General features: G+C 39.0%; 1 protein-coding gene across 11 annotated transcripts; it reads right to left on the bottom strand.

Annotated features, from left to right (window-relative positions):
• Positions 1-7,337: 7,337 nt before the first annotated feature.
• PCMTD2 (protein-L-isoaspartate (D-aspartate) O-methyltransferase domain containing 2) lies at positions 7,338-22,878 on the bottom strand. Of its 11 annotated transcripts, XR_010592390.1 has the most exons (8): positions 22,658-22,761; positions 19,974-20,044; positions 18,913-19,250; positions 16,359-16,461; positions 14,003-14,174; positions 11,826-11,949; positions 9,893-11,290; positions 7,338-9,762 (listed from the first exon to the last, which is right to left on the bottom strand). XR_010592390.1 is itself a non-coding variant. In XM_065566192.1 (7 exons), exons 3-7 carry the CDS (start codon positions 19,217-19,219, stop codon positions 9,205-9,207), a joined length of 1,089 nt encoding a protein of 362 aa, XP_065422264.1. In that variant the 5' UTR covers positions 19,220-19,250; positions 19,974-20,044; positions 22,741-22,840; the 3' UTR covers positions 7,338-9,204. The 11 variants fall into 11 exon arrangements, 6 of the variants coding, with proteins under 6 accessions (XP_065422264.1, XP_065422263.1, XP_042714399.1 ...); XR_010592387.1 differs by lacking the exon at positions 19,974-20,044 and having other exon boundaries at positions 9,893-10,421; positions 22,741-22,878; XR_010592389.1 differs by lacking the exon at positions 19,974-20,044 and having other exon boundaries at positions 22,741-22,878.
• Positions 22,879-24,769: the final 1,891 nt, after the last annotated feature.

Raw genomic sequence — 24,769 nt, forward strand, 5'->3', positions numbered from 1 at the left:
TGATTTTTAAAAGCGATGTGCAGTTTTAAATTTGTGTCTTAAGCATGAAAGTTCATTAGTGGATAGGGCTATTTCAGGAACACTGAACATGGCAAATTTCCAGGCTTCTCTGTCTGCGGGATCCACTGAAAGTTCTTTTTAAGTCAGTAATTGTTTCCACTTTGTAAACTGTAAAATACAATTAAAATGACAACAACATAATTAACAAGAGTCTGATTTAAACCTTCAAAGCCCAGGAAACTAGGGACTGAGGATGGCGTTCTAGCCCTAACAGATTTTCTCAACATTAGGCTACAGACATAGGTGTTCTAGAATGCAAGCATGCCAGAATGAGTTAATGGAGTTTTAGCCTTCATCCTGTATTTCCTTGCTTTGTGTGGTTCCCTCTGTCCCCAAGCCTTTTATATTATTTGAGCATTTTACGTTTGTGATTTTTTGCCAGCTTGTTTTTTTTTTTTTAAAAGCCATTTTCCCATACTTAATGGGCTTCCAAACCAGGGTTTAGATAATATATTCCAGAATGTTACCAAAATAATTCCCCACAGACACATACACACTATTTGTAATTCTCTTAGCAGAGGCATAATGAACCAACCGTATCATAATAGTTTGTGGCTGCTGCATTATATCTGACCAAACCTTTTAGGTGGTAATCTTATAGTTGATGTTAAAAGTCATTCACTTCCCAGCCAGAAAAAGCAGACATTTTACACCAGGTTTCTGGTCTAACCCTCAAGCAATTTTCTGTCTGTTTACATTGGCACCAGTTTGAAAACTAGGCAAATTTGCTGGAAGTCTTCCACCTTTACTCTGTAGACTTGATTTTTGTTTATGAACAGAGTGACCTCTAGTGGCCAACAAAAATCCCTCGTGATTACATACTGTGAAAGGCTAAAAAATACGCACTTCAGTCTTCATGAAATTCAAACTGCTGGCATCCAAAGAGCAGATAGCCTCAGATTAATGGCAGCTTGAAGTTCTAATTGAAACAAGTTAAATTCCTTCCTTTCTGGGATTTATAAAATAAGGCAACAAGATTCTGATTGAAGTCTTGAGGCCCTGAATGGCATGTATTCTTCTGACTCTTTCTGTGGTGGCTCCACATCTCTTCTCTTTCCAATCAGACTGAAATCTGTTGGAGCAGTATAGCATTATAACAAGTACTTAGGTGCAGTTCTACTCTGAAAACTTACTGTAAAAAGGCCAAGAAATGTCCCACACTTGTCAGTGTCTTCTAGATCAAGTTTCTTCAGATTACTAAAGTAATATGATTTTTCTAACCATCAGCTATGAGCTTGGAACCTTTAAAAAAAATCCAGTTTGATTTTAAGAAAATAAGAATGGCCATACTGGGTCGAACCAACGATCCAGCTAGCCATCCTGTCTTCTGACAGTGGCCGGTGCCAGATGCTTCAGAGGGAATGAACAGAACTGGGCAATTATTGAATGATCCATTCCTTGTTGTTCCATCCCAGCTTCTGGCAGTCAGAGTTTAGGGACACCCAGAGCGTGGGGTTGTATCCCTGACCATCCTGGCTAATAGCCATTGATGGATGTATCCTCCATGAACTTATCTACTTCTTTTTTAATTCAGGTATATTTTTGGCCTTCACAGCATCACCTAGTAGTGAGTTCCACAGGTCGACTGTGCATTGTGTGAAGTACTTCCTTATGTTTGTTTTAAATCAACTGATTAATTTCACTGGGTGACCCCGGGTTCTTGTGTTACATGAAGGGGTAAATGACAGTTCTTCCTCCGCTTTTTCCAGGCCATTAATAATTTTATAGATCTCTATCATAATCCCTCCCCCCATTAGTCATCTCTTTTCTAAAACGAATAGTCCTAATCTTTTAAATCTCTCCTTACACGGAAGCTGTTCCATACCCCTAATCATTTCTCTTACTCTTCTCTGTATGTTTTCCAATTCCAGCATGTCTTTTTTTAGATAAAAAGAAGAACAGGAGTACTTGTGGCACCTTAGAGACTAACACATTTATTAGAGCATAAGCTTTCGTGGACTGCAGCCCACTTCTTCGGATGCATATAGAATGGAACATATATTGAGGAGATATATATACACACATACAGAGAGCATAAACAGGTGGGAGTTGTCTTACCAACTCTGAGAGGCCAATTAATTAAGAGAAAAAAAACTTTTGAAGTGATAATCAAGATAGCCCAGTGACCAGAACTGCATGCAGAATTCAAAGTGTGGGCAAACCACAGATTTATAGAGTGGCATTATGCTACTTTCTATTTTATCATCTCTTTCCTCATGGTTCCTAACATTGTTAGCTTTTCTGACTATCACTGCACATTGAGAAGATGTTTTCAGACAACTATCCTCGATGGCGCCAAGATCTCTTTCTTGAGTGGTAACAGCTAATGTAGACCCAGTCATTTTGTATGTATAGTTGGGTTTATGTATTTCAACATGTATTACTCTGCATTTATCATAGGGTTGCCAACCCTATAGGATTGCCCTGAAGTCTCCTGAAATTAAAGATTAATCTTTAATTAAAGATTATGTCATGTAATGAAACCTCCAGGAATATGTCCAGCCAAAATTGGCAATCCTAATTTATCAACAGCGAAGTTCATCTGTCATTTTGTTGCCCAGTCACCCAGTTTTATGAGATCTCTTTGTAACTCTTCACAGTCAACTTTGGACTTAACTATCTTGAGTAACTTTGGATCGTCTGCAAACTTTGCCACCTGTTTACCTCTTTTTCCAGATCATTTATGAATAATTTTCCTGGCTCACACATCTCCCAAAGACATTGCAATCAAAGTTTAATGAATTCCATTGCTAAAGCCAGACTAGAATTCAGTGCACTTTCCCTATAGCTGCCTTGGCTTGGGTAACAACATATTTTGGGCCTTGATCCTGCAATAGATAATATGCAAACATACCAGTCCACCCAGTTGCTATCATCTGCAGAACTGGACCATTAATAACTATACACACAGGGAACAGTTCTGAATAGGAAGATTCTATTCATAGTTACTTAAAAAAAAAAATCAACCTTCATTTGAAAATGAAGCTGATGTTTGAAATTAGTGTCTTTTCCTACTCATTTTGTCTTTTCTGTTTGGAAAAGAGGTTGCTATTGAGGTCTTTATTATGGAACACTAGCCATCATAGCTCCCTTTTGTTTATGTATTTAATTTACCTGTTTGTCCATCAGCATCAAATGATATTCAAAATAAATGTGCAGTCCTGGAAACAAAGTTTGAAACTTAACAGCTGTTGGGAGTGACAGAAGAGAGTTAATGCACATACTTGTACTCTATGCCCAATAATGGCCAAAACCCATCCCTCTTCCATACAAAAATATTTTGAAATCAGTGGTATATATAATTTATTGTGCTTAGATTGAGGACTTCTATCTCTTCTCCTTCCACAAGACATTAAACTTTGCATTTGAACAATCTGAATGGACTACAATTGCAAGGGTCTGCCAAAAAAGGCACACAAATACTGGCTTCTGCATACTCCACAAAGAAGAATATCCAGAAATAGTGCCGGCACATTTTCAGTCACCCTTTGAAAATTCAGTCCCAAGAGCATAGATTTTGAATCACCACTTTTGCTAGCATAATAGGTTGCACATGTTATTCACCAGTTGGACACCCAGCTACCAGAGCTAGGGCGTTTTTGTACATGTAAAACGAGGGCTCGATTCTGCGAATGCCTAAAGTACTGGCATTATTCAACTAATGCCCAAGTTGTCTCATTGGCTGTGTTTGTAGGATCAGGTCCTAAATGTACAACCAATTTATGCAACAATAATTTACAAGCACAAAAAAAAATGTGGCCTTTCATGTCTCTGAGCTCCCATTCATATTGTCTTGACACAATACATGATTGTTATTGTATGTAACCAACTGTGAAATTAGTTAGTTTCATAAACAATATTTATTGCAAAAAGTAATTACTATACCTACAAATTAGTCATGTAATATCTTGTTCTTTTTAAAAAAAATTACAGGGGGAAAAGGGGGAAACAAACAAAGGAAGAATTATGTAAATATCAAAAACCTATAGGCACTTTATTTATAAATTGATTTCCTCTACGAAGACCAAAGCAGGAGAGGTTATAAGGGAAAAAATAATTTTTGGCACCTACTAGCCTGTGTTAAGTACATTCTGCAGTAAAGATCTGATTCTAAATTAACATTTTTCCATTATTTCTTGTAAACAATTAAAATTATTTTGGGGGTATCAAGAGAAGAAATCAATTCTTGTGACTAGAAGTCACTATATAATCTTATGCCATCTCAAAAAACAATAAGGAATTAAATAACGAGAACTTTGATATCAATAAATAGGCAGGGATGCAGTATCTTTAAACAAGTGAGATGAGCCCAGCTCTCTTGTTAATATATGACAGCAGCTCACTTCTATTTTAACAAATTAAAATCTGAAGAGGAAAACAAGTTTATCAACAGTATAAGAATAACAACATTACTTTTTGTTTGTCAACTATTATTTATTATATTAGCACCCATTAATATCACTAAGATCAGGTTTTCACAGAGAAGGTCTTGTTTTGAGAGATTTCAAACACACACACCCCGCCCCTCAGTTAACACTTATTTTTGTTAATTACAAATTTTACAGTCCTATCAGTCTGAAAGTGTGAACTAGGCCCACTACATACAACCCTCTACATACAGTTATAAAAGCCTGGTAAGGGAGTAGCTACTGTGCATGTGCATTTAGTTTGTATAACTATAATTACTGCAACACTGGCTCTTACAAATCCATGGCATGCAGACACATACTATTATTAACGTGCATTTAAAGGGTACACTGTAATTCATATTACACACAAATCGCTAAGTCATAGCAAGTCCTTGGAAAAAGGCCCATATTTTTCCTATATGTGTTTAATAGTACTGTACCATCAGAGAAGAAATTAAACCACAAGAAGTATGTTCAAATGATATTAAGGGTCTTCCTCAAGGTCTCAAAGGAAATCAAAAATCAAAGGGTAAGCCTGAAACATTCTGACCTTACTCAGGCTCAGCTGGGCTATTATCAGATTCCCAAGACAGTGGTTGATTTTACATACTATTGGTTACCTTGAGCAGCAAACAACTCAAATGAATGTCAACAGGAGTTGCAGGTACATAACAAGAGAATGGTATAGCTCTATACATTCCATTTCTGGGCATCTTCCTGGGCTGAGTGGAGTTTCAGGTATTATCAATGAACTTCGAAGCTTGGCAAGTTAAGTAGTTTCTGTAGATATTTGAACATAGCTTTTCTGGTTTAATTATGGAAGTTACTTACACAACTTCAGTGTAATTGGTATACTGTTACACACGTTCAAATGCCTCACAGAGACCAGAATGGATACAATGGCAAAACAAATTCTACTCTGTTCATGAAGCTCTACTCTGAATTCAGACAATATACATTTAACTCCACGAGACATTATGAAATACTGTACTTGTTTTGTAACATGAGACACCACAAAAAGGAACAGCTTTGAGACATTTTGTATAGATAAATATCCACAAATAAATAGATATCCAATTGTCATCCAATGACACAGGACTACAGTTGTGAAAAGAAAAAAAGAAAAAAAAAGTCTCTGGCTTAAAAATGCTCTATTTCACTCAACAGACGGGAACAAAAATTCCACCTTACTAAGAACATCTTGGTGGTGTCTGACACGTTCCAGGGAGCTGTGATAGCATGCATTTTTTACCTGGATAACGTTTCATAGTAAAGAAGTGGAGTTAAAGCATATGCAAGTTGTTAAAAGCTTCCCTCCAACGCCTTTTGAAATATTTCTCATGGGCTCTAGTCAAATGTAGATTTAGGATGTATTGTAAATGCAACTGCCATAAAAACACTCTTATTGAGAGCTAGTTTAAATGTTAACATACATACAGTAGACAAAATGGCAAATATCAGTTACTTGTATATCTATTGCCAATGAAGAATACCTGCAGTTGACTCTTCTTGCTGCATTAAGATTAGTTTTCCATTTCATCTGATGCTGAAATGGAGTTTTCACAGTACTAGTGAGACAGAAGCCCTGAATGGTAACTATTAAGTTCACATTTTAAAGATCTAGCTAAGGAAACTGGCTTGCCAGTATATTGCAGTACTTATTAAATCCATACCAATTCCATGTGCGCTCCAAACTGCCAACCATATCTTCCACTATTCCATTAGCTACTGATTTGCGATCACCAATTGTGCTGCTTTTGGAAGATGATGTTCCAAGTTAAGATGAAATCAATGTAAACTACATAATTGCTTGGCATTAAGAATGGTCTTTTCTAAGAACAGAAATTTCTTCTTGTAGTTTTGATAATACTTATTTTTGCAAAGTATTCTTAACACATGATGCAGAAGCAATGCTAAAAAGTCATTACTGCATTTATTGATATAGAAACACTCATTTTAATAAAATTGTTTTCAATTGCTTGACATTTTTGCATGCCTCATGAGATTAGAAATGACAATAAAAATTGCTTTACACACTTATTTTTCAATTTGCATACTTCAGATTTCAACAGTTTGAATCTTGTTTCCTTATGTACTTACTATTCTATCAAAATCTACAAAGAAGTCACGTGCATTTTAAATGCAGACTATCTGGAAAACAAAAATAAACACTAATCAGAAAAGCAGGTAATATTTCCATAAAATGTATAGACTATACAAAAAACAGTATGCTACAGTTAATCTAGTAAACACACAAATCTACTGTACTAAACTACAGTGCAAGTGCTTGTGCACAGGGAAAATCATATTTACAATTCCCCTTTATTTACAGGCTACAAACCACACTATTTCACAGTTCTATTACACATATAGACTTTCTACCATGTTTTTTATTTTGACAATGGGACACTGACAACCTAGAACCCAAACTGCTTGTGTGTATATTTACTGTATTCAGGCATACACAGGAAAAATATTTTTCTATGCATTTTAAAGAGCCCTACAAAATCTAGCAAATGTAATAAAAAAGGCAAATCTGGTGAAAATCTGACAAAATATCTTTTATAGTTATAGGAAAAAACATCAAACAGTGCCAAATGCAAAGATAACGTAACTGAAGCAACAAATAGGATTATTCATATAAATATCCACTTCAAGTTGTTATTGACCATTTTAAAAATAGGAGACTTCTACACGGTATCTGTAGAAAGGCCTGCAATTAATAAATAAGAGGGGGAATTGGTAGCCCAAATCGTGAAAAAGGGTGAAAAATTGTCTTGCCACTGGAGAGAAAGGCATATATCTATGACAAACATGGAACATGAATGTTTACCAGTTAAAAATAATATCCTCTGAGGTCACAACAAATGCAGTTCATAGGGATTTTATTGGACATCCATACATTGTATTTTATAGAAAAAGACATGTTAATTGTCACAAGTACAGAGTGGGTATTTGGAGACTTTTAAAAAGGGAGTGAGCATAAAAGCATTGCTTAGACACAGACTAATTCCTACATTTTCAAAGTGCGGCACAAGATTTAAAACACACAACTCAGTCAATGCAAATTGTGTGATTCAGTACCATGTAACGAAGTCCAGGTTAATGTGTTTTGGCAAAACAATCTTCATTCACTCCTCTTAGCAAGGTGAGGAGACCATACAAGTGAGCTCAAGATCAAGCCCACCAACTGCAACTGATGAGGAAATATCCTTCTAATATAGCTGGATTATCTACTGATAGGATTATTTTGTAGTTAGCCTTTGAGTGATCCAAATCAATGCAGCCTCAATTGTTTCCTTCGGGCCCCAATACTGTACACAGATTTTTTCAAACAGGCCAACATAATCAAGCAATCTTCCCCTCAACACATGAATATAAATCTCCTCCTACCATCATTACAGGAAGACTTGAGAATAAAGATTAGAATTTATACTCCATGAAACTGCAGGTTATAAAGTCTTTCTACACAAGCTACTTAAAGAAACAAACAAAAATTAAATGAACTAGTAAGGCTGTAAATCTAGTTCCTGCTAATCTACAAGGACAAGGTATATGTGAACAGCATTGCAGTCTCCTTGCTACAGCAGAGCCCCAAACAGGGCACTTAAGCATTATGTGTCAGTAGCATAACCACTCACTTTGGCTTCCTAGACTGTTTCCACTTTCTGTGCAACCTCTGAGAAACAAAGTTTGGTTCATTTCCCAGGACACTGGCTACTTCCTTTAGTTCAGGCTAGGAATGCCTGAGACTACCTGCCTTATACTATGTTCAGCACAGCAGTCACAGATTAACTCATATAAGGTCTGTTGATTGCGCTATCAGAACCAGTCTTAGTTTAGCTCCTTGCTAGGTTTGTTCTTTTCTCACCCATTTTTTCAGAATTACTTTATAAGTGGTGCCAGAGGAAACAGCCACAAACTTGATCACTCTAGCAATCTTTGAAAGTCAGCTGATCAGTTTAGCAACTCTAAATTAAATTCACTCTCCTTATTTCTTTTTAAACCTTACATAGCTTGCATCTCACCTCAGACTGAATTTTACAAAACAAGCTGTTTTCTGTGAAGGAAACACCAACTCCCTGCCAAACATTCCTCTTCCCCGCAAATCTAAAAAAATGTAAGGTTTATAGCTAACCTGAGACCCACCAATCGAAAGGTGGCCAGTGCTTTGTTTCAGTGTTCAAAACCTGGATACCTCAAAGTACTACCAAAGTCTGATTTTGTACGTTTGTGTTTTTTGCAGATTACTGGAACAAATAAGGTTTACCAGGTCAGATTTTATCAATATCTCCGTTTAAAAATGAAACCAAATGTGTACTCCATTTGTGTCAAAGTTAGTAGGAGAGCATGGACAATGAAGTCTTTAGAGCACTGCCTAAGAATATTTAAAACTGCAATTTGGTGAAAGTGCAGCCAAGAGATTTCAATAGACATCTCTGTGTAGTTAGTTTTCAGGGAATGATATCCTTCTCTCTAAGCAACTGAGCACTTCATCAGCTTGCTTTTTAAAAGGGAACACTGCTGCAGGATAAAACTATAGCATACAACCAAGAAGGAGAGGAAACTTAAAAAAAGCTATGATGTTTAAGAATACAGCAGCCACATTCCCCAGCTAGCCAGCCTACTGCCATGTGTGGTCATGTTAACAGGCAAGCAAGTGGTACACATTTGTCAAGCCCTAAGAAGTATTTTATTTTTATGTCTACCTTTCTGCTTTCTATGAAAAAGAAACTTATTTTTCTCTGTAATAAAGCAGGTAATATTTCAGGGGATCAGGCAAAGGCAAACTCAAGACCTTCTCTCTCAGAAAGTTTACAGGGGGGTCTGGCTTCAGTTCAGAGATACCCTTTTCCTCCTCTTCTCGCCTCTCCTCCTCAATCTCCTCACAGTTGTTGTTATCATCTGAAGGGTTTGAGATACGACTGGCAAAGACTTCTTTATCCAAGAAGACAATGGTTTCCATGCGACGGCGGCGAACACGTCTTCGTTTAAACCTTGGAGGGTTTTTCAGACCATTTCCATTTTTGCTCATTGTTTCTTGATGTATTAGCCTCTTAATAGTTCCTCGGATGGCAATGCGAGCCAGATCCTGTAGGCTGCGGACAGTTATTGGTGCTAGAACACAGAATAAAAATATGAACAGGTGTGGAAGCAAAAAATCTGGCAGTACAGGCAGAAGAGTTGTCTGAAACGGAGTGAGGATAACTACTTCAATTCCCTGTTATGTTTATAAAAAAAAAACACACACAAAAAAACCCAACAACTTTATTTTAAAAAGCAACAGAGGGTCCTGTGGCACCTTTAAGACTAACAGAAGTATTGGGAGCATAAGCTTTCGTGGGTAAGAACCTCACTTCTTCAGATGCAAGTCTACTTCTGTTAGTCTTAAAGGTGCCACAGGACCCTCTGTTGCTTTTTACAGATTCAGACTAACACGGCTCCCCCTCTGATACTTGGAACTTTATTTTAATCTGTCAACTCAGATAAACTTAATGTTTTTCCCCAAAAAACATGTTGTGTTATGCACTTCTCCCATACTCTGATCACTGAGAGAAGGAGCCGAGAGAAAAAGTTCAAATGCACAAACCCCACTGTGCACAAAACACAGATCAGTAGACGCTGAATGAAATATTTAAAATAGCATTTTGGTATGGTATACTCAAGGAACTATTTTATGCTACCGTGTTTTAAGTTTTAAATCTTAAGACTTTGCAATTCAGACTGTACAATAACGTGGAGAAGTTTGTTTCCGGACTTCTCAGTAGTGTGGAAACAGTCCTCAATGCGCAAGACAGAGTGAGTAGATCTAGATTCTACTCCCAGCTCTGCTGCAGATTAATTTCGTGACGTTGGGCAAATCACCTAACTTTTGTCAGTTTCCTCATCAATACTCTTCTACTTCAAAAGGTGAAGGCTAACATCATTAGCATATGAAATCTGTTTCAAGATCTGTGGATAGAAGGAGTTAGAAGCATGTGGCTGTGTATTATATACGGTACATACCCACCCTCGTCAGTGGTTTAGAGAAGCAGTTCTCAACCAAGGGTACGTGTACCCCTGGGGGTACACAGAGGACTTCCAGGGCTACATCAACTCATCTAGATATTTGCATAGTTTTACAACAGGCTACATAAAAAAGCACTGTTTCATACAGACAATGACTTGTTTATACTGCTTTATAGTCTATACACTGAAATGTAAGTACAAAATTTATATTCCAATTGATTTTATAATGATATGGTTAAAACTGTATTTTTAGGTTTGCTTTTGTAAGCAAGTAGTTTTTAAGTGAGGTGAAACTGGGGGTACACAAGACAAATCAGACTCCTGAATGGGGTATAGTAGTCTGGAAAGATTGAGAACCACTGGTTTGGAGGATTCTACATTCTTCTGTGCAGCACTATTCAGTCAATCCAAGGTGTGCAAGAGTCAACACTACTGCACAATTCCATGTCTCTCACGTAATGTAAATAAAACCTGTATTTGCAAATATCTATCCCTGCACTGAGAAGCATCAAATTAAATTGAAAAAACTGTTTCATTGTGGATTAAAAACATTTACAGACGTTCTTCTGAGCAAAGAAGGGGGGAAAATAAAGTACGAAATACTTGCAGGCTTCCTCATAGTGGACACAATATGCAAGTATGCTCAGATGGACAGTTAATATGCTCTGTACAGTGAGATAAGCAGATATCATATAAGAATAAAAACAGATTAAGTAGTAATTTCTTGAGGGTAGGGACCACGTGTTCTTATGTGTTTGTACAGGACCTTGCACAATGGAGCCTCAATCTAGATTGGGATCACTGGGCACTACCTGCAATACAAATAAAAATAATGCAACTCCCTCCTGAAGGGTATCATGTTTGAAAGAAACTCTGCACAGCCATGCTATTGATATAAATTGATATATGTCACATCTAAAACAAATGCGGTGTGCATTTTTCACTTTGCAATATATTCCCTTAATACTATAAAATGCCACGTAAGAATCTACATGGGCAAGGCAGTACAGTCTGACAAACGGGAAACTGAAAATGCAGGCAGATTATTTTAAAATTCAAAGATACGCACTTTCAATTTCACAGAGCAGACACTAACATTTCTGGATTTGTTTTGCAAATTGCTTTCCTAATACCACACCTCTTCAAATACAGAAAAACTGGTAACTAGCATAGGATGGACAAAATTGGACAACTGTCAAAAGAATGAAACAGCTTGCGTAGTTTTCATCAGAAGAAGGAAGCTGCACTTCCTCTGTGTATGAGTACCATGCTTGGATCAAGATGAAACTAACAGCCAAAGGGACAACAGAAAGAGGAGCAAACGTACCTATAAACATTTATACTTACGCAAGTGAACAAGTCTTGATTTCCCTGAATCTGCATGAATGGGTTGAATCAGAGGAGCAAAAGAAACAGCAAGGATCTTCTTGGTTTCCCAGGCAGCAGGACCAGTGCGCGTTATCTTCGTCAGCTGCATCAAAAAGAGAAAGTGCTGTCTACTATGTAAACAGTAGAAATCAGTTATCTATAGTTAATTTTTTATGCAGAGAATGAACAATCTACTGTTTGCCTTTTGGATTTCAGGCAAAGTGTTCGAAATACACAGAATTAGTGGTGACAAGATGAAAAGCCAAGTAACACACAGGTTCATCATAATTCTTTCTTTAAAGAGTGAATTTAGAACTCATGAAGAGAACCAGGTTTACAGCCCTAATGGACGAAGTTGTCTAACCACAGAACATGTACAGTGGCAATAACAGATTTCATCACACTGCCCTCCCAATTTCTCCCCATTCTGAACTATAGGGGCTGCCTCAGAGTTCAGAGGTTAATTCAATCTTCAATAGACATTCATTCCTTGGCTGAAAGTTATTGCAAAGAATATTGGTGGGTTTTGCTTTGTGAACGGGATACCAATTAATTTTACATATTGTAGGTGACCTAACAGCCTCTGAATGGTAGTAATTTCTGTAAACTGCTGACCGAAACTAACTACTGTACCTAGAGATGAAAGGTTCCATATGTCACTTCCAATCCTAAACTAAGCAGTCCCGTGAAACAATATATCTTTACTTGCAAGAGATGCCAGAATTATGAAGATATATTTGTTTAGAAAGTTTGGGCATGGTTATTCAGAGTTTCAAATCAACAGTGACCTGTGGCATACCATTAAAAATGGCAGATCATTAGAAAAATTGGTAACTGACCTGTTGGGCCAGTAAATAACAGCACCACAATCCTAGGAAGAGTACAGTCCATAGGGTGTTGCTGCCACAAAAGGCAGAAGCACACAGATAAGGTAACAGTAGTCTAATAACTGTCTTGTTAGTTTTCCACAGTATAAAGAGGGTAGGCCGAGAAAGCTCTTTTTATATCAGTAGCAGTTTTTGCTACAGGCTGTTGGACTCTGTTTATTTAACCTATGACTTGCAACTATTTGAATGCTTCCTGTTTGGCAAAGTAAGCTGCCACTTTTTCTTGCCCAATTTTCACTGGCTGTATCTGGAACTCTGAACAAATTTCCTGCTGGAGAACACTTCAACAGTGTATGGGATAAGTAGAAAAAGAAAAAGAAAAAAAAGAAAAAAAAAAAAAAGAATAACTAAACCCAGATTTATTCTTGCAGAAAATATTTTTGTTTTTTTAAATAGTGAAAGAAAGTTTTAGCTAATCTTTAACTCCTTGGTTCAAATTTTCAACTGACTTTCCTAATACCTGTAATATTTACATGCATAAGTTAGGTGTATTTGTACTTTCATGTACACAGAAATTACCCAATTTGTGTGCACAAAGTGCTCACTGGCACTCATGAACGTTGGTATTTTGGATGCCCCTTTAGAGGACAGTTTGCGAAGCTGACTCTTAAACACTTAAAGAAATGATCCCAAGCATTAAGTATTCTTGACTTATAATTTAAAAATTCTTTTCCGGTTACAATAAATATAACAAGACGCTGCACTATACACTTGCAAAATCTATTTATGAAGTAGTTTACAATCAGAAATTCAAGCTAATCTGAAATCAATTTTCTCCCTCTCCAAGCCTCAAATGAAAGATATCAAGAGATGTAAGATTCACATAGTTACAACGCAGCCCAACCCTGCACCACTACCTTCCTTTTCTACATACTGTACTTACTATGAAACACTTTTTATGGACCATCTAATTTACCACTGGAAAGCACAAAGTGTGGTATGGTATCTCACTCCAACAAACTTTGACTGAAACATTCTCGAAGAAGTACAACAATGAAGTGTGAAACTAACTTGGAATACCTCACAATTCACTACAAAATAAAATACAAAAGACCTGAAGAAGGACTGTCCGGTAGAAATATGCATACTTTGTAACATATAATTAAGACACGTATAGTTAAGTTTCTGGAAACTGCTCTCTTTATTCCTAGTAAAAACTTAGTGTAAGAGCTGATATGCTAAATAGTTGCCTATAAGGAAGGTAGTGAACTGCACCTATAGCTAAATAAGAATAAAGAAATCAAAATCATAGGTAAAGAGGCACTCAACCTTTTCCTCAAGTGGCATGACGAGAATTCCTCCAACTTTCAGCAGACTCTTCATGTAGTCTTCATGTTCTTTCTGTACCCCAGCACCACAGTAAACACGGTCATATTGAGTAGAATCTGGAGAGATCTCTAAACAATTGCCAGTAACAAAGGAGGGCTCACAGAATTCAAATCTGAAAAAGAAGAAGAGGTCCAATTATAATACTCCAAACTTGATAAGAAAAGAAAATTTCATTGCCCATTTCCCCTCCCAAGCCCCAATTTCCTGGATCTCAAAAAGTTTCATTCTACAGACTACCAGAAAGGGCCATAATTTGAGGCCCTCCAGGCTCGAGTGATTCTGAAATTACTCATACATGAGATTTTCCAAAGATTCTAGGTGCATAATCTGAACATATACACTGAATAACTGCTTACGCAAATTATCAGGATTGGGATTTGTCATACAATTACCTGATTTGTGGGCCCAGTTACAATATCTGTGCATAAATATTACAAGTGCAATTTGAACTCTAAGCTCTTTTAAGACAGAACCAGAATGTCTTTGGCTTAGTTTTCCATAACCTTTCCCATAAACTGCTAAATGGGTTTCAACACTAAGAGTGAGATGCTGCCTCCATTGAAGTCAATGGGAGTTTTATCATCAATTTCAATTGAGCCAGGATTTCACTGCAAATTCATAGTTTAGACAAAAATTCTTGCAATACAGTACTGATATAGTTTGAAAGAAAAGAAACAATTTTATGCTAATTTCTGTTTTTGCAGAATGGCCAGAATTCACAAAGACTATAATAATCTTTTTTCTTATCTATGACAGTATTAATCTCTGAAGTACAAATTGGTCAGCTGTAGAGCAGTGTGGTTTTATATACTATTTTTCTGACTCCAGGTACCCCAAAGCATTTTACAAACAATAAATTATTGGCAATTTGTTTGCCAACATAATTACTGCACTGTTATCAACTCATCAGTAGTTTGTAAATAAGACTTGGCTATTAGGACAGTTTTATTAAAAAGATTTTGATCAGACACTAGACCACCTATTCTTTTTGATATAGTTTCAGTGAGATATACCAGTTTCTATATACCACAGATGGGCAAGGATCTCATCTAAATGACACCATCTTTAATAGTGTCATAACCCCCACTCCTTTTGTACTTGCACTGCAGTGTCACTGATTTTTTTCCAACAGGTCTCCAGATCTGAAACTTTCTACTTACACTGGTCTTTGCCATTAAGCTACAGAAATGCAATTACTGTAAAGTGAGATAGCATGAGAACAATAACAATAGGCTTATTTATTTTAGCAATGAAGGGGACTGGTTGCCTATTCACAGGAACTCTTGCCTCTCTGCTTACAACAAAAAATTGCATGCTAAGGGGGGTTACCTGTTCCCTACTGAACCATCAGCTTCTCAGTGTAGTGACAACAGTGTACGATTGGTGAAGTGGCTGCAGAGGGGGCGCATTGGTTTGCGCATTGGCCTCCTAAATCCTCAATCCTTGAGGGGGCCATTTAGGGATCTGGGGCAAAAATCTGTCTGGTGATTGGTCCTGTTTTGAGCAGGGGGTTGGACTGGATGACCTCCTAAGGTCCCTTCCAACCCTGATATTCTATGGTTCAGCTCTTGTTTAAAGACTGCTATACCCATTTTATTAATTCTAGCATTGTTACCGTTCCAGGTGGTCAGAAGCATTTCTTCCCACAAACAAATTGCAAAATAAATCCAAAAAGGTGAGAGCTGCAACTTGTATTGCTAAGGTAACTTTTGGTTATAGAAAATTGCAGAAAATTATTAGCTGTGACAGCAGCGGAGTGAAAGTTGCAAGGAAGAACATAAATCAGATTCCAAGCAGCTTTAGTACTGACTTAGTCATCATAAAAATACCTTCACATTTTAACCAATAAAGTTTTTCTTCCAATAAAACCATATTAGAGCACCATGGAAATTACTTTACACTCTTTGGGGGGATTCAAGCTGAGAGGTCACAAATATAATTTTTTAGATAGATGGCTATCACCATTTGCAGCCTCAAATATATTGGCTGTAATTAAATCTTATTGCCAATAACCGATTTTGGCTTCTTTTAACCTGTGTGGCATTAGAACAGCTAAGAGCACAACAACATAGCAAACATTTCTTCCCCTCTCTCCTTCCACTTACCCGTCAGCTTAGAATGTTGTCACACACTGCTGCTCAGCAAGCTTAAGGAGCCAGTGTCCTAAAATCACCCTTAAATCTGCAGTTTGTGTGTGGGAATAGGGGGAGCTACCCAAAGAACTAGTAGTTCTGTAGTGATAATTATTAAATTCAACATCATGAAGTAGGATGCCACAGGTGTTCTCAACTCTTACTTGTCAAAGCTGTCACTTGTTCTGATGAAGACATCCAATTTCTGCTTTGCATACTCTATAACATCAGAGTGAAGCTCCACACCATGGTTAACACCAAAAGGACCTGCAAGTTTAAAGAGTGCAAAGAAAATGGTTTTAAGGGCAACTGGATAAAGCCAAGCACAACCGATCCCTGTTCCTTTCTCAACGTGTTTCAGATAAACTACTCCTTAAGAATGTTTCTACAATTTAAAATTTTTGTTTTGAGGTCGGCACTTAGAAGTGCAGGACCATTTACTATTAGCGATGGCTAGTGCCTTGATGTGCAGCAAGCTTTTGTGACTAGCGTGCTTCTACTTATACAGGAAATGGTGAGGTAGGAATGCTGATGTCTCAGATGTACCACTGCTATAGAACACAAAGAATCCACTATAAATCACTAAAGATTATTGCTATGGGAAGTGACCAAAAATCGGCAAGAATTACAATTCACATGGTAATTTTAACTGGCTCTAGAAATCAGACTCATTACTATTATAGGAACAGTGCTTGCATTATATTTAATTGAGTAATATATAAAAGTTCAAGCTTCTGACAGAGCAACCCTTAAAAGATATATCCTGAACTTAAAAAAAATCTTTTAAAATGTTTTAGAATGATTTTTCTGCTCGTATTAGCATATTTATAAGGGTCTTTTCAACAGGGGAAAGCGGGTTGGCTTAAAAACACCACGTGAGGTGTTGCCAAATGCAACAGTTCCCACAAAATTAAAGATGTTTATGTTTTATTTTTCAGTTATAATAATCTTTAGATATTACTAGTAAGTAACAATAGGTAAAAAATTTCAGACTAAATATGGTTAATATGTTGGAAACATCCCTTTGAACTGTAACTTTAATATATTAGAGTAATACTATGAGTGCAGCTGAGTTCCATAAAAACAAGGAAAAGACACTTACTTAGTATGCCATGAGTAAGATTTATTATTCTGTGTTACACCTGAAAGAACTTGAACATTACAGGAATCTGAACAGGGCTTATAACACCTTTGCATTCCAGAAGTTACTACAGAGGCAATAATGGTTAGCAATATTCTGGTTCTTCTGAAGTGCTGGGAGTCTAAGTTCTACCAGAGGACAAAAGACGAAGTACCATAGCCTTCAGAAGATTCAAATAGTTTAGGGAATTAATCTTTGATTGATTATTTTTTGTTTTCTTTTGAAGAGTTTGACTCCTCTGAATTAGAAACAGAACAGTCCCTGTGACCTACATATTTTGACAAACTGAATCCTTGTTTAATGTCATAACAAGTTCAATCCAGTTATGTCATGTGACTTTACATAACATGATTAAACGTAACAAAAGAAAAATACATAATATGGCAATTTGCCTTCAAATATTTGAAAGGAAACTGTTGCAGAATTACAGTTATGCACAGTTTAAGAGTCCTGCTATTAGGCACTGAAGACAATAGCCATATTTACATTATAACTAAGGCTACACAAACCCCTCTATTATTTTGATATGAGACAGGCTTGCTAATTTTAAGGGAGAAGTAGTTCAAAGGCACCTAAAGTTATAAGTGTTCATATTCTAATTAGCTTGGTCAAAGCTTACTGCAAATCAATAAATAAGTTCCAGCTTCATGCCCACTCACTGGAAGTACGACTAAGACTCAGCTCCGATGACACAAACATTTAAACAATTAAAATTTCCAACCCACAGGCAGGAGAGTAACAGGGCCCCTCCTGCTATTAGTAGCTGTACTGGAAGTCAGAAGCAGTGTGTAAGCACTGACTTTGGATTTCACTAGAATCAATGCAGTTTGAAATTTATTTTGACAATTCTCCACACAGAGTGATTATTACCACCATGCGAATGAGAGGTGATTTGCTGCATTTTCATATTCTGTATGATCAGCCACACGTTTACATCCTCGAAGAGCTATTCTACTTACACATTTACTCCTGTGTGTTTGTTTGGAGGAAGGCAAGGGGAAAAGAAGGTTGCTAACTGTGGGAAACCACCGCCACTGTTCTTATATTAAGACATAAGACTATTTGCTAAATTGTATTTTGAAGCATCACCTTGCTTGCACTCTGGAAGTAACTAGAACTAGATACCAGGTTCTGATCTTACACTGGTAAGAATCAGCAGTAACACCAGTATGAGATCACAATCAGACCCTTTAAACGTATTTCAGGCTGGTTGTGGGGGATTAAGAATAAATGGGCACAGATTCAGGGCCCTTCCCTGGTCAAACTCAATCACCATCCCACACAAACTTCTCTGTCTCCACTCCTGATACTGATCTTCTCCTTAAGTGAGAGTCCAACAAGCCTATACTCCTGTCAGTAGGAGGCCATGACAATCAGCTGTGCACTGCATCATTGTGTGTTCTGAGTCATCACTAGGTTCCCCTGAATCCTGCTTAATTGGCCAAGTCTGATTAACATATTCTTTATCTGCACTTAGACCGAATTTAAAATCTTGAAATTAAAGAGAGGAATGTTTCCTCCTAACATGAAAATAGAAGATAATGTAATCAATAATTAACTTGACAAAAGTTATTTACCCAAGATGAGTCCAATCATAGAACTCAGGTAACCGGTGCCACTGCCCAGATTCAAGAACGACAGTCCCGGCTGTAGATCCAAAGCTTCCATCACCTCAGAGTAAATGCACGGTGCAGAGAGATGAAAATTTCCATGTTTCCACGCCAAGTCTTTGTAAGCATTGTCCTTAAAATCATCAAGATAGTAGTCTGCTCGATCAATGGCACGGAATGCCTGCTCCACCAGCTCTGTTCGGATATACTGTGCTTCTTTCAGATTATCGATTAACTCATCATTATCTTCTCCTGCACTCACTGCACCTCCCATCTTCTTCAACAATTTTTAGCAAGTTCTAAAACTAAATTGGGGTGGGGAAGATGAGCAAGACATTTAACATCATTATAAACGCTAAGGCTGTTGAACATAAAACAATTTTAAATCCTAAAAATAAGACAACTCCTTTGCAAAGATATCAATGTAAAAACACTAGAACAGAAAGTATACTCAAAAGCGGATTTTATTATAAAAAAAGTATCAAATATTAAAAACAAAATCATGTACCCGGAGTTTCAGAATTACATACATGTTTTGGGGAGGGGGGTAGGAAGGTCATAATATAATATTCACATTTTTAGTTGTATAATACCCTCCTCCAGTGACACCAGCTTTTTACCACTATGTCAGTTACTGTTTCCACTTGAATTGCTAAATAAGATTATGGGTTCTGGTTCCCATTCTTATTCATGGTCTCTTTTCCACTACGGAGTCCAAGCAATAATAATAAAAAATAAGTAATAAAAATATGGCCTGCGTTGGCCAAAATTCAAGGAACATCCAGATTCCCTGTTTGCAATAAAACCAGAAGGGGGTTAATAGACTTCAAAAGAAACAGGTAGAAAAAAGAACCAGGGAGCCTCTCAAATTGCCTGCAGTGAAGGGTGAAAGAAAATATAACAGGATGCTAAGTCCATGGACATACATTACCAAAAAAAAAAAAAAAAAGATGATGATGATAATCAAGAGGCACAGGCAGAAGTGGAGGGGGAAAAAAATATATCCACCACCTCAATAGAATACATACTTTCTTGTGGCTCAAGCTTCTGCAGCTCCAAGCATCACCTTCAGTGGAGAATGCAATAGAATAGAGAGCAACTGTTGGAAAGAAATTTCCTCGGAAGTGAGTTGAATTTCTCATTGTCTCTTCTAAGAGTAAAGTGAGATCATCCCCCTCAGAAACTATTTCAACTCCATCCGGCCCTTACAAAATAATGACACTGCTATCACCACTTTTACAGACTCACAATTCATTCTAGGAAAAGAAAGCAAACCACTTACTCTCTATTTAGGAGAGACAGTTTATAAAGTACATCTTCATCTTTTAAAGAATGAGTTAGAGAGGGAAAGCACTTAATTTATAATTCCAAATTAATCTAGTTGTTTCCCACCCACTAAAAAGTTCCATTCCAGAAAGTACAATGCAAAATTTTATCTGCAGTGCTTTGCTGTGCTGTACTAACAATAACTGCAGAAGCAGCAGCTTTAGTGTTGTTTTCTAGATTCAGTAGATCTGCCCACGGCTAAATTGTTCTATACATTCAGCAAGAGAAAAATTACATACTTTACCAGTTTCAAAAGAAACAAAGAAGAAATTGCAGCAAGAAAATCTCAACACATGTATTCTCAGAGAGTACTGTCCTGTCTGTTTGCAAACATATGAGGCATGATGAACTTCACTCCAGTTCTTAGGAAGGACCCTTAGCCTGTTTAATAAATGTATGCCTCCAAGTATACTAATCCATTGGTAGTGTCTTGGATATTTCCCCCCCTTTGGCAGGTAACAGGAATCATCTACCATCCCTTTTTCACCACAGTTAAAAAAAACAAAAACCAAAAACATTACACTATATTGCTAGTGAGAGTGCCCGAAATCTAGAATATGTACATCAGCCAGTCTTATCCTGCAATTTTGTTTTCTTCTTAAATACCTATCAATTTCTTGTGACTGCTTGATTATAGTTTGGTTGGTGCCTTTGGGTAGTATACTACACAGATTAATTATTGTGTGTCAAAAATTCCTTCCATCCCTTAAGACCTTATTTTTCTTGACGTTTGTTTTCGCACACTATTTTCTTGAGTATGTTTATCTCCTTCCCCTCCATTCAGGCCCTCTTTACACTATTAAAATCTCCATGTTTAAATACAATTGTGAAGTATGGTTGTGGCCCTACCAGGGCACTGCTGTGGCTCCCTGACAAGGTTAAACAAACTTCTTTTTTGCTTCTTGTGCACACAAGCACCACAACTGTGTTTCAGAGTTGTGGCTTTATGGTCCATTATACACTAAGAACCATCATGAAATCAAGTCTTTGTTGTCCTCTGACCAGGCTTTAGCCCAGTTATGGGGACATCAACAGTTCTCATCCACATTACAAGCAACAGTCATTTTGTAACCCAGTCAGGGGACAACCAAGTTGTAACAGGGTCCTCTAAGTTATACTGGTAGTATAGAGGAGACTTTGAAATGGTTATTTCTGTAGCACAGACTGGTCTTCATTTTGTGGAAAACATCTGCTTTACATGCAGAATTTTAAACATACCCCATTTAAACTTCTCTTTTCCAGTAGTTACACATCTGTTTTCCTAACCTGCTAGCTATAGTCAAAGGTACCCCACACACACCTTTTAATACTCTAGCTGCACTCGTTTGCAGTTCTTGTGCAGAGTACAGACTTCTCTACAGGTCCAGGCATTACTCTGGAGTGTGCATGCCACAATTATGATCACTATCAGAACACAGTGTAGTTATGAGTTGTGTACACTCCAGGAATGGTTATGCCACCCGCTATTTATATGGTGCCATGCTCACCTCTTCTGAGAAAAAGAACAGTTTACAGCGTGAGAAGCTATGTTCATATTCCAGGAACAAACAATGATATTTTAATGATTGATTACAAAGCAAATACAGTTAAATGCACTGTTTGTAAGCTCACAAAGAAACACGAGACAGGTAAACTCAGCTTTTTGACAACTGCCACAGACTCCACAGCACACTTAGCAATGAATAATAAAAGGCAGCTACACTGGGACTGAGTTACTCCCCTCTCAGGGTTACCCTCCAATAACCCTCCCCCCAAACACTCACTCTGCACCCCATTGTTACTTCCACTACAAGACCCCATGCAGTCACTGATGTGTGTGGGGGGGATAAATACGGCTGTGCATCGCCCTCCCTCGTACCCACAGCCCCGTGTCCCCGCTCAGGATTGCTCCTGGCAATTTAACTAATCAGAGATCAACTCAGCAGCCAGACTCAGCACTGAAGAGACAGGGGACCTCGGTAACAAATATTTGTTTTTTGGGGGGGTTGCCAGGTTATCCTGGGGGGGCTCCCACATTGTGCAGGGAACCCCAGCAGCCGCCCCCCCCCCCCGGTATTATTATAGGGTCGCTGCTGCAGCAGGTCGCGAGGCGAGCAGGGCCATGTTATTAGAGGGCGCTGGGGGGGGGGGGGGGACTCTGACATTACTACGGCCTCTGGGGGCCTGCCCCACTGCGCGGGGACCGCAGGGTATTGGGGGCCTCCAGCCCCCCTCTCTCCCCCAGCAAGGGGCTGGAGGGGAGGGGAGGGGAGGGGGGGGGCGCTCCGGGCTCCCCTCCCCCACCCGGGGCCTGAGGGGGCGGGGCCCCCGTGAGGCGAGGGCGGTTGGGGGCCTGCAGCGCTCGGCCCAACGACAGCGGCCGGGGGAGCAGGCGGGTGGGCTCTACCTGGGCGCTGGGGCAGCGGTTCCCCCCCGCCGGCCCGCCTCTCCTCAGCCCTCCGGCTCCGGCGGGCAGCTGTAAACACTCACCCAGCTGAGAGCCCCCGGGCAGCGCCAGTGCGCAGTCGCGGAGCGGACCAACGGCGCGGCTACCGCGGGGACGACGGATTGGGAAATGGACTCTACCATTGTAGCACCGCGATAGGGAACGGAGCGCGGAGGTCCCAGTATGGGGTGACAGGTGTGGGAATGTACCACTCCGGAAAGGGGGAGGTCGGTGTGGGAGTGTCTCACTGGGGGGCAGAGAGGGGAGGGCAGGTGCCTGTGACAGAGGGACCAATAGCTCTGGTTACTGCACTAGTAGAAAAGGGCCCTAGCAGGGCCTTAGTGGGAGCTAATCCCCACACCCACACCCACTCATCCATCACCTTTCCCTGCGCCACCCAAAATATAGGGAACACTGGACCCAGATCCCAACCCTGCTAGGTCCTCTTAACAGTGATCTGGCCACTGCTCCCCCAGCACGGCACTCCGCCACCACCACACACCTCAAAAGGCACAAGCGTGGCTTACAAATCAAGAATTTTTTTAAAAAAATAGACCATTTGGGGTTCACTTTGTTTGCACTCTGGTTTTAGAGATTTTAGGCTGCACCTGCATCACGGGTTCAAGCTTTTTCTCTGCAATGACCAGGGCTGGAAAGAATATTACTGTTAAAAAAAATGAAGCCTTGAGATTCCGACCTATGCACGTGATTGCAGGAGCTGAGCCTTCAAGGAAAACATCAAAGATCACCAGACTCGTGATAAAATCACCAGAGTTGGCTTGGCAACACTTCCTTGCCCGGCTCCCCGAGTTAGGCTCCGTTTAGCATGATGCTTGCTGGGCGTTGGGTGCTGGACTGCATTGCCCCCTTGAAGCTGGAGGCAGCCATCCAGCCAGCGTGAGGGGTAGTTGCTCAGGTCTAGGCTGCAGCGGAGTCTGAGGGGCTGCCCCGTGTGCACATTGGCGGGGGCCATCTATAGCAATTAGCAAACGTGGTAATAAAAACGATTGTGTGGCTAAACTGAGCCAACCCTACTGTGATGAAAGTTTATCCCCAGGCGTTTCTGGAATGGCTTGCGGAACCGGTGCTAACAGGAACCCTATGGTTTGTTTGTGATTCATTTTACGTGGAGTTAATCTCTGCCCACACTATACTGCCGCTGAATAGGGGCTTTCAGTGTGTGACCTTGCACACCCCTGGTGTTGTGTGTTTCCTGCATACCCTTTTTGGATACTTTTGCAGTGTAGTGCCAATGGCAGGTAGTTTAAATTTACCAAATTTACCAGCAGCTCCTCAAGTTTCTTGGCCATGAACTCAGCTTTATAAATAAGAATAATAAAGATAGTGGAAGATTTAGAATTCCTAAAGAGATTTTTGAGGCTTACTGAATAGAAGTGGGACTAAGCCAAAGCATTGCTGGATGTTATGGGCAAATTCGTCCCTGCTGGAGCTAATAGGCCTATTTAGGACCAGTTGAAACTACTTTGGATCCTCCAGCAAATAGGCCTTTGTCAGTTGTCTGTTTGCCTTCACAGGGCAAGATTCAATGGATGTGTGCTTTTTCCTGTCCACTTGCCATGAACAATGTAATGAAGATTGGTAGGCTGGGTAAGTTTGTTTTTTGGAGCCAAGGGAGGAGGGAATAAGTAGACCAGGTTTGTGGAGCTACATAGGGAATAGAATATAGAGGTTTCCTGTTAAAAATGAGGGATGGTGATCTGCTTAGTAAATATCCTGATTCCCCAGGGGACTCTATCCCCCTTCAATTCTCAGTGAACACAAAGTGACCCACACTGGAACACGAGCAGTTGACATCACAGTAGCATAAACGGACCTGAGCAACCTCCGAGGCTGCAGCTGTGGCAGCATTGTCTGAACTGGGCTTGATCATATTTGCGACTTCAAGGAATTACAATCTGTACTTAGAGGGAATACAGCGTCTGGAAAAGACACACATTGATTTAAGCAGCTTGGAGACCTGTACCAAAAAAGAATAATATTACTACTTTCAGACACAACAAACCCACCCTGGAAGTGGCGTACAAAAAGAAATACCTCCCCAAAGTGAGATTT

The sequence above is a fragment of the Chrysemys picta genome, chromosome 13, assembly GCF_011386835.1.
Source record: "Chrysemys picta bellii isolate R12L10 chromosome 13, ASM1138683v2, whole genome shotgun sequence".
NCBI lineage: Eukaryota > Metazoa > Chordata > Testudines > Emydidae > Chrysemys > Chrysemys picta.